Source organism: Palaemon carinicauda, chromosome 36 (genome assembly GCF_036898095.1).
Source record: "Palaemon carinicauda isolate YSFRI2023 chromosome 36, ASM3689809v2, whole genome shotgun sequence".
NCBI classification, from domain to species: Eukaryota; Metazoa; Arthropoda; class Malacostraca; order Decapoda; family Palaemonidae; genus Palaemon; species Palaemon carinicauda.
Genome location: NC_090760.1, coordinates 15,798,160 through 15,808,159, shown reverse-complemented (window position 1 = coordinate 15,808,159; position 10,000 = coordinate 15,798,160). Strand labels below are relative to the sequence as shown.

At 37.3% G+C, this 10,000-nt stretch overlaps 1 protein-coding gene across 3 annotated transcripts in view; it reads left to right on the top strand.

The window, feature by feature from the left end:
• The window catches only part of LOC137628769 (uncharacterized), a 45,480-nt gene that overhangs the window by 13,382 nt on the left and 22,098 nt on the right, over positions 1-10,000 (top strand). Inside the window, exons 6-9 of one of the 3 annotated variants that reach the window (XM_068359971.1) lie at positions 1,107-1,324; positions 1,517-1,628; positions 2,884-2,992; positions 3,930-4,525. The exons of 1 other annotated variant lie outside the window; for it this stretch is intronic. In XM_068359971.1, coding sequence (XP_068216072.1) covers positions 1,107-1,324; positions 1,517-1,628; positions 2,884-2,992; positions 3,930-4,152 — 662 coding nt within the window. In that variant the 3' untranslated portion in view covers positions 4,153-4,525. Of the gene's footprint in view, positions 1-1,106; positions 1,325-1,516; positions 1,629-2,883; positions 2,993-3,929; positions 4,526-10,000 lie in introns of those variants that run through there. One more of the 3 variants, XM_068359969.1, reaches the window with a different exon arrangement.

Here is a 10,000-nt window from a genome sequence, read left to right as displayed (position 1 = left end):
CCAGCTTTCAGATATTATTATTATTTATAATCAATGTTTATTCATCACATAGGCCTTTATGTCTGCACAATTTAATACACAAATTAAAATAAATATAAATATACACTTAATTATATATAGGCATGAGCACCTTGACGAAATAGAGACCTAGGTAAGTAGCCTTTGTTAATATAGCCAATATGAGTGCTTTTCATTTTTTTTTTGAAAATCTGAGATGCCCCTTTGATGTTTAAAAATTGAGATGCCCCCTGCCCCACACACACTACACACTGAACTGACGATGATACTTGTCAAGTCACCTATGCGATTGGATATTGCATGTTTACACAGGAATAATGATACTTTTAGGGCCTAGCCGAGACTGACCTGATATGAAATGATCAGAACAAATACGTGTGTAGGGTAGTGAGGATTCACGTAGATCAGCCCGTGATATTCTGGTCAACCACAAGTCACGTCTGCACTTGGATAATTCCTCTGTATCTTTGTCCTGATTCTGAATAACTGCCAGTATGCGGTAGAAACTCTTGTCATCTCTTCGTCCTCGATTCCCACAGCCAGCAATGGCGCAAAAACTGGTCATTGTGTGAATGTGAATGTGATGAATTGGCTAAATATTCAACAGTTCAACCATAGCTATTCACTGAATGCGTCTTTGTTTGCCCTCCAAGATGGCGGACCGGAAGTTTGATGACGTATATTGAAAGGACTCTATAAACAGACGTAAGTGGAAGGACATGTCTGAGGCCTTTGTTCTGCAGTGGACTATAATGGCTGATGACACACCGACACACACACACACACGCATTCAGAGCATGTGTAGGCAAAGGGAAAATTAGCCGTAACCAGAGAGAAGGATCCAATGTAATACTGTCTGGCCAGTCGAAGTACCCAATAACTCTAGCAGTAGTATCTACCTTACATGAAGATATTTGAATTTGCTGTTGGTTTGGTTCTGTTGCCTTTGCATTTGATGTAACTAAGGTTTAATCCAATGTGAGGTCAATATATATTTATATTGTATGTAATATTCTGTTGACTTAAAATGTATAATATACACACTATATAACTCGTAGCCGAAACTAACCAAATATAAACCTTTGCAGAGCCTATTACTACTACCCTCAGTACTACTACCCTTAGTACTACTACTCTTAGCACAACTACCTCCCAGCCTCTCCGTGAGCTGAACAACCTGGAGAAAAGCGAGTTACGCGGTGAACTCTTCGCCGAGACGTTGAACAAGACAATGGAACATCCCGAGTGCCCAGTGTTGTACACGCGAGTAGGAGAGCAATGCCTGTCCTTCTTCTACATTCTGAAGGTGAGAGATAAGAGATGCTTTTCGTTTCATGTTCTCTTCATTAGGTATAGTAGGTTGGCCAAGGCACCATACTACCAGTAGAGATTTATTGGGTACCTTTGACTAGCCAGATAGAGATAGTACTACATTGGATCCCTCTCTGTTTAAAACTCATTTTTTCTTTGTCTATTTATTTCTTTCTGTTGTCCACAGCTCAGCTGGGGCGAAGCGAAGATGTTCTGCGAATTAATTAACGGGCAGTTAGTCTCTTTCGGTGACAACTATGAACAGTTTGTCACCCTAATGAAGCATCTGCGTGAGCACGGTGAGTTTTAGACGGGTCTGTGCGTCCTCTATACTCAGGGAAAGTCTCAAGGGCTCTGTTTATTGTAAGTACTCAGCTCTTTTTCATTCCACCACTTATATACACTTTTTCACTGATGCAGACTTCTTAACTAAAATAAGGAACACGTTTCCCCCTTGTATAAATTATTTGTCCTGTGAAGCCCACTTTCTGGATAAAAACCTGAGGCACATATTTTACGAGTCTTTTTAGGCTTACCTCATAATTATCAAACTTTGAGGAATATCATTATTGTGGTCAAACTCTCATACTAGGCTAAGTTTGTAATATTTCCTATATTTGCTTGCTTCACCCAGGGTTGTGATGGGCGATGTGGTAACGTCCCTGACTGGTGAACGCCAGACTGAGGCTCGAGTCCCACTCAAATTCGTTAGTTTCTTTAGTCGCTGCAACCTCACCATCCTTGTGGGGTTAGGGGGAGCCTATAGGTCTATCTGCTGAGTCATCAGGAGCCATTGCCTGGCCCCCTTGGTCCTAGCTTGGGTGGAGAGTGGGCTTGGGCGCTGATCATACGTATATATGATCAATCTCTAGAGCATTGTCCTGCTCTATAGGGCAATGTCACTGTCCCTTGCCTCTACCATTCATGAGCGGCCTTTAAACCTTTAAACTTTGTTAAAGGCAGGTATGAAACGACAGAAAGTGTGTGATGCAGTTAAGAGTTCTTTGACAGGATTGGTAGACTTTAGCTTTAGCGAAATAACATTGGCCATTAGAGATCGGTATTGTGGCAGTTTTGCTAAATTTGAGTCATTGATAATATAGTTACTGTTATGTAAATTGTAAACTACTTTTTAGTATAGAGTACCCTTAGTGATTAGTATTTTGGCAGTTTTGCTAAATTTTAGTCACTGATAATATAAATACTGATGGAATGTAGACTGTACCCTTAGAGTCTAGTATTTTGGCATTTTCTTCTAAATTTAAGTCATTGATAATATAAATACTGATGGAATATAGATTGTATTTTTTTTCAGTAGGGGGTACCCTTAAAGACTAGTATTTTAGCAGATTTACTAAATGTGAGTTATTTATAATACAAATACTGATGCAATGTAGACTGTAAACTATTTTTTTTAGTAGAGAATAATATTTTGGCAGTTTTTTTTTCTAAATTTGAATCATTGATAATATAAATACTGATGGAATGTAGAGTGTAAACTTTTTTTTTCAGTAGCGGATGCTCTTAAGTCTTACATAATCTCTTAATGCACAGGTATAACTTCAGACTTTTGGATTGGGGGTCGGCACAAGGACGACACTGAAGGATGGAAGTGGCTGTCAGACAGTGACATGGAGCTCGGTTCGCCATTTTGGGCTGTCAGGTAGATCAGTGTGAATTTCGTTTCTTAACCACAATTTCCCAATTTTGTGCATTCCAAGAGTTTCAAGTTAAGATTAGTCGTAGTTAGGAATAGCTTTGAGTGTAACATCTGTGTTTTATTTCAAATTACAATATGTGAATTCAATTGCATTTGGTGGTAGTAGAGTCTTAAAGTGGGGTTCACACGGTCGAAGGGTTCGTTGAACCAGGTTGTCGAACCTGCTTGTCAAACGGTTCGAAGAGTTGGCAGACAGTCACAAATGCATAAAGTTTGTGGACAATGAAGCCCTGCCAACAAAAGTCAGTAGAGAACAGACTTTTTTTCTAACCATTCGACGAACATGTTTAACAACCAAATACACACTTTATACTATAGTCAATTTCTTCTAGCGATGCAGATTTGCACCGACTCGCAGCGGTGCCCTTTTTAGCTCGGAAAAGTTTCCTGATCGCTGATTGGTTGGACGAGATCATTCTAACCAATCAGCGATCACGAAACTTTTCCGAGCTAAAAGGGCACCGCTGCGAGTCGGTGCAAATCTGCCTCGATAAAAGAAATGGACTATAGATAGATCTACCTCATCCAGAGAGGAAAAGGAAATCATATTATGCCTATGGGTGATTGTCTCTGGGTTAACGTAAAAAATACCAGAAACCTTTTCAACTCTTACTCTTCACACCCCCAACTTTAATCAAGGTTCAATCATTAAGGCATTTGAGAAGATCAGACTCATTTTTTTTTATGTATCAATCAATTCCAAAGACAACAATTATAGTTGTAGCATACTCTACTTTACAACAAAGGCCGGTCACCATAAATGCAACCCCCCCCCCGTAGATTGTAGTGGATTGATTGTGGAATTTGACACTTTATAACGAATATATCAATGGAACAGAGTTGCAATATATTATTCTAAAAGAGTTTTACGTGCTTGCAGGTACGAAGACTCGTGTAATAAGAGGGAAGAGGAATACAGTCTGGCTACACAGTATTTCATAAACAAGACTGCTTGTTACCACTACCAACAAGCTCCTAGACCTAGCTCAGCCAACCTGTGCTCAGCTATGACCTACAAGCATTATCATTATGTGACTGATGAAGACTGTTTGATTCCAAGAAGTCCTTTGTGCCTGGCAAACAGTAATGGGACGAGCTTTTAGACTGACATTGCTCATATGGCCTTGGACAGAGTGAATTTTCAGACCTGAGCTTTTATGTGCCTTTATGTCTATTATCAATTAGATTTTAATGTGAATAACTGAGTATAACACTAGATAAGGTTTGATTAATGCATAGATTATGTCCTATGCTGCTTTGCCACGTGTATTCATTGCCCAAGTTTCAATAGATGCATTTTATGACTAGCTATACTGTAAGTCAGTTAACAACATATATTCCACTATAGACCATCTTATGTAAATCTCTACTATGATGAACTTTTTGAACTTGTAGTTTGTTAAGGGATGAGAATGTTATATATGATATTCATCTTTGTCATCCATTACATATATAAATCCCATTATACCTGTGTTTACATATATTACATTTATATTCTTAATAGTTAGTCAGGAATGGTGGGTTAGAGCTATGGCTGAGAAGGACGTGTGTCTGACTAGCTTATCCCAAAATGTTGATCAACTTTCAAGTGGAACTTTATTCATTTATTTATTTATCTATTATTATTATTATTATTATTATTATTATTATTATTATTATTAGCTAAAGACATTCCTGTGGTTGTCCTATGTCTAAAGTAGCCTAAGCGACCGTACATGAGTCATGACATAGAATATAAAGTCAACCTTCGACCTTTCCTATCCTTGTTCTTAATCAAACTTACTTCTTATTCTTATGTTTCTTATTTTTTCTTTAGAATTTCTTCTCCATGATCTCAAAATTGGTTTAATAATTCACTTAGAAGGGACAGGAGAATAGCGTTATCATGCACCAGGTTAGTCCTATATGGATTCAAATAGGTCAAAAAGTACTAAACTCTTCATTGGTTTGGGGAAATATGTAATTGGGACGTTATTCCAGTACATTCTAGAAATTCTTAAATTGCTTTAACAACGGCTGTATTCAACGAATAATGTGTTACAAGACGCTACGTGACTTCCTAGAATCCCTTTGGTTACACACACACACACACACACACACACATACGTGAATGGTTTGAGAAAAGCCCGTGTGTAAGATATTTAAAATGAAAGCACTTTTTTTTCGTTCCTGTATTATTTATAAAGATGTCGTCATTTAGGATAATTATCTTAACTCAGGCAGCCTAACATCATCAAAAGATCACTGATTGTACACGGAAAATTAGTCTACTTTACAACATTATCATGAAAACCGAATCATCGATAAACGACTTCTGGGAAGATTTTCGTATTAAAAACAAAACAATCTCTCTCTCTCTCTCTCTCTCTCTCTCTCTCTCTCTCTCTCTCTCTCTCTCTCTCTCTCTCTCTCTCCTGGGTTCACCACAGGCGAATATCTCTTCCTGGCGAGCCTTCAATTCCATTCTATTTCTCTTCCTTTTTTCTTTCCTCAAGCGTGACTCCGGTTCAAGAAGGCAAGCACGGCCAGCATGGTTGAAATGACGCCCAAGCAAAAGCCGTGGGATCCATCTGCAAACATAGATTGCGTTATTACATATACTGATAGTTGTAAGTTATTGACAATATTATCAATTGGTGGTATTTATCAATAAAATATATGAGATAATAAACAAAATTCGATGTGGTAACATCCCTGACTGGTGAATGCTAGACTGGGATTCGAGTCCCGCCCAGACTCGTTAGTTTCTTTGGTCGGTGCAACCTCGCCATCCTCTTGAGCTAAGGATGGTGGGTTTGGGGGAGCATATAGGTCTATCTGCCGAGTCATCAGCAGCCATTGCCTGACCTTCCTTGATCTTACCTTGGGTGGAGAGGTGGCTTGGGCGCTGATCATATGCATATATGGTCAGTTTCTAGGGCATTGTCTAGATCGATAGGGCAATGTCACTGTCCCTTGCCCCTGCCATTCACGAGTGGCCTTTAAACTGTCGGATTAAAATCATGGAACTGTTTATAAACCAACTGTGACAGTAGACCTATGTTCCCCAGTTATGAATGGCTTGTGTGGGCATACTCCAATAACTTTTGGAAAAATTACCCGTTTTCTAATAACTTGTAGTTCATCATTTGTACCTATGTATCACAGAATGCTGGCCTATATGTATCCTAGAGATTCAGAAAAGGCTGGTTAAGTTTAGCCTTGTGAAACAGAAAACAAATCGTAGCATATGGGTACTGACTGTTTTATATCTCTATAATGTATCCAAAGGTTTTAGTAACTAACCACAAAAAAAAAACTAAAAAAAGTCGTGAGACCTATGAGTAGACCCAAGGTCCATTAAAGGACCTTGAGTAGACCCAAGGTCCGTAGACCCAAGGTCCTTTAGGACCTTGAGTAGACCTACAGTAATTCCAAAGGATTTAGTACGTAAGGAAACTAAAAAAAGCGTCTGACTTCTAAGTAGGCCTACAGTAATTCATGAATGATTATAGCTGCGTATTCATTATGAATAATTACAGTAGGCATTCCTCTCGATATATTCAAGTTGAAAGGATATGTTACTGAAGCTACCTCGCAGGACTTTGCTCCCTCACCTGCCCTGCCAGCGCCATCCAGAACAGAGGCCTGGAAAGGGGAAATGGTGGTGAGGACGTCGAAGGATTCCTCGTGGTAGATATTAGCTATGTCTGATGAGCACTTCACCTTTGCGTACCCCGCCTCCTTCAGGATCTTCGGTAATAAAGGAAGGCGCATTCGAAGGACCGAGTCGGTGAGCCCTTCGGAGTCAATGTAGTCGATCTGGGGTTCTGTCCATCCCACCTGAGCCTGTTCAGTGTAGAACAGATGGAGTTAAATTTTCAATAGTTTTTGAAGTTTATATAGTTTATATATGAAAGATCTAATTTAATGTTGTTACTTTTCTTGAAATGTTTAATTTTGATTGTTCATTACTTCTCTTTTAGTTTATTTCCTTGTTTCCTGTCCTCACTGGACTGTTTTTCCCTGTTCGAGCCCTTGGGCTCATAGCATCTTGTTTTTCCAACTAGGGTTGCTGCTTATATTGTAATAATAATAATAATAATAATAATAATAATAATAATGACAGATTGGAAAGAAACCAGGGACAAATAATAGTAAAAATAGGTACATACATATTAGATATATTTCAGAAAGAAAATAATTTGCAATTATATAATTAAGATAGATAAATGATAATGAATCGAGTAATTACTCTTAATTTTACACAATTTTTCACAACTTTGAGATCCCAAAGTCCTTCTTTCCGGACTTTAGGAATTCATAGTAGTCAAGAATTGTGATAAGATCCTAAAGGTTAGTTTAAGATGGTGTTTGTAGCCAGTCATATTAGCTTTCTGGAAGTGTTTTAAACATTATAGAAACTCTTTAAAGAAAGAGCTGGAAGTAATTTTATTCTCTTGATAGCGTTGTGAACATTAGGCCTACAGGATTTACCGGTTGGTTGTTGATGGAAAAGGATAACTCGGGAGGAGGCTTCGATCTTTTAGAAGTGCAGGTGATGTCCACCCAGTCGCCATGCAGGTAAGGACGCTTCACTCCCGAAATGATAGGCCTAGTGTCTGGTAGATCTGGGAAAGAAAGAAAAAATTCTTGGTCTCACTAATGGCGTAGGATATTTTTGTAATATCTATATTAGATGAAATGTCAATTCTCTATTACCTATGATTTATAGACACTGTACTGAAGAACTTTCAGTAACATACCTATATGCATAGGCCTATATGAATAGGAGTATACCTTTCCATAAATGATTATACACTTATGTATCAATATTAGTGTTTGTAGTATTCACAGACTATTTAATACAAAATAAAATAGGTGCAATATGTAATTAAGATTTGCAAATATTTTCATATCTAAAATAGTTTAAAATGCTGTTCTTTCTCATAAATTGGATCCCAGCAGTAAATATTCTGTCAAGTTTTAGAAGAAAGATATTGTATAAATACAGCTGCTATGAAATATTTCCGCAGTCTATTTGATTACAATTAAAGAAACAATTCTCCCTCCATTTCTACAAATTGGGAAAAAGCGTATAGTCCGGTCTCGTCTCCCGAAAGTAAACTAAATCATTTGCTTTAACCACTGGTTTTCCGTTTTCATCTTAAGTAAACTTTAAAATATACTTTAATAATTGATATTTTCGTTGTTTTGATATTCTTGAGCATTTCGCCGTATGTCTTGGGTTCCGACGATCTGCCATATTCTTTTGTTTTTGTCTAAAATCTCAGATTTATTTCTTAGCCAAAGTATTTACTTGATATTTTATGGAATTTTTGCAAATCAGTTTTCCCTCAATTGAAATTCGTAAGTATACAAATTTATTAAAGATATATAAAAATTCTTCCGTTTTTATAAAAAAAAACGACACTCTTCGATTTTCATTTGTTTTTGTCTAAAATCTCAGATTTATTTTTTAGCCAAAATATTTACATTGTATTTTCTTAATCAGTTTCTCTCCATTGAAATTCGTAAGTATACAAATTTATAAGAGAAAAATTAAAAAATCCTTGTTTTTTAATAATAATAAAAAACCCAAATGAATAAAACTGACCAACAACGCTGAGATTGGCGTAGTGTGAATCGGTGTAGAAGGTGGGCGAGTCGGCCGAGACTTCGCACTGGAAGGGCCCCGATGCGTCTAGGGTCACATTGGTGATGACCACGCGTCCCCCCATAGAACCCCTGACCTGTATAAAGGTTAAAAGGTTAAAGGTCACTGGTTTCAGTTCCGGTTCCATCAGAATAGATGCTCACCAGAACGTCAGCCGGCAAGCCCCAACCCCCCAAGATAGGCAAAAATAAACTTAACGGTAGAAGAGACCCTTTAGCCATGGTAATCATGTTCAGTGGCCACTTTACTTTTGGTAATGGTAGAAGAGACTCTTTAGCTATGGAAAGCAGCTCTTCTAGGAGAAAGACACTCCAAAATCAAACCATTGTTCTCTATTCTTGGATAGTTGCCATAGCCTCTGTACCATGGTCTTCCACTGCCTTGGGTTAGAGTTCTCTTGCTTGTGGGTACACTGGCACAATATTCTGTCTGATTTCTCCTCATATTGTTTTTTAGTTTCTTTTTTGTATAAGAACGATCTATTTTAATGTTGTTACTGGTCTTAAACTATTCTATTTGTTCATTATTTCTCTTGTAGTTTATTTATTTCCTTGTTTCCTTGCCTCACTGGGCTATTTTTCCCTGCTGGAGCCCATAAACTTATAGCATCCTCGTTTTCCAACTAGGATTGTAGCTTGTCAAATAGATTTTCTTTGCTAGTAAAATATTGTCTTAGGGTAAGCTAAGGATACGGCCCTCAAAGAGGGGTCATATCCCCCCTGGTAGATAAATAGCTAAGGATACGACTCCTATGTTGGGTTAGGTTTGGAACCTTGGACTACTGTAGATGGTCCTATTGGAGTTTGTATCCATTTTAAAATGTGGTTTATCAGTCATAACTTTTGACGTTTCATAACCGTTCCAAATAATAATAATAATAATAATAATAATAATAAATTTTATGAGGTTAATTCATGTTGAGAGCATTTTTTTTCTAGTTTTTCTAGTTTTTTTTTATGTTTCATTCAGTGTTTAAGCAGGTTAGTTTTTAAAGGTTATGTTGATTATCAATTTCATATCAAAACAATTTCCTATATTTTAATAAAATTAGTGATAGCTATTAGCACCAATAACTGGCTTTCGACCACCATAAATGTTACTTATGCTTTTCAAACTTCACGTGTTACTAGTAGGCCTACTATACAAATCACTGCGAGTGTTTAGGCCTATGCATGCTATAAGTATTGTCAGCTATAATATAGTTATATTAACTATTCTATTGTGAAATGAGACCTGTGTTTTTGTGATATTTTAATCCTTGGGGAATATAAGTTTAATTACTGATGGATTAAATA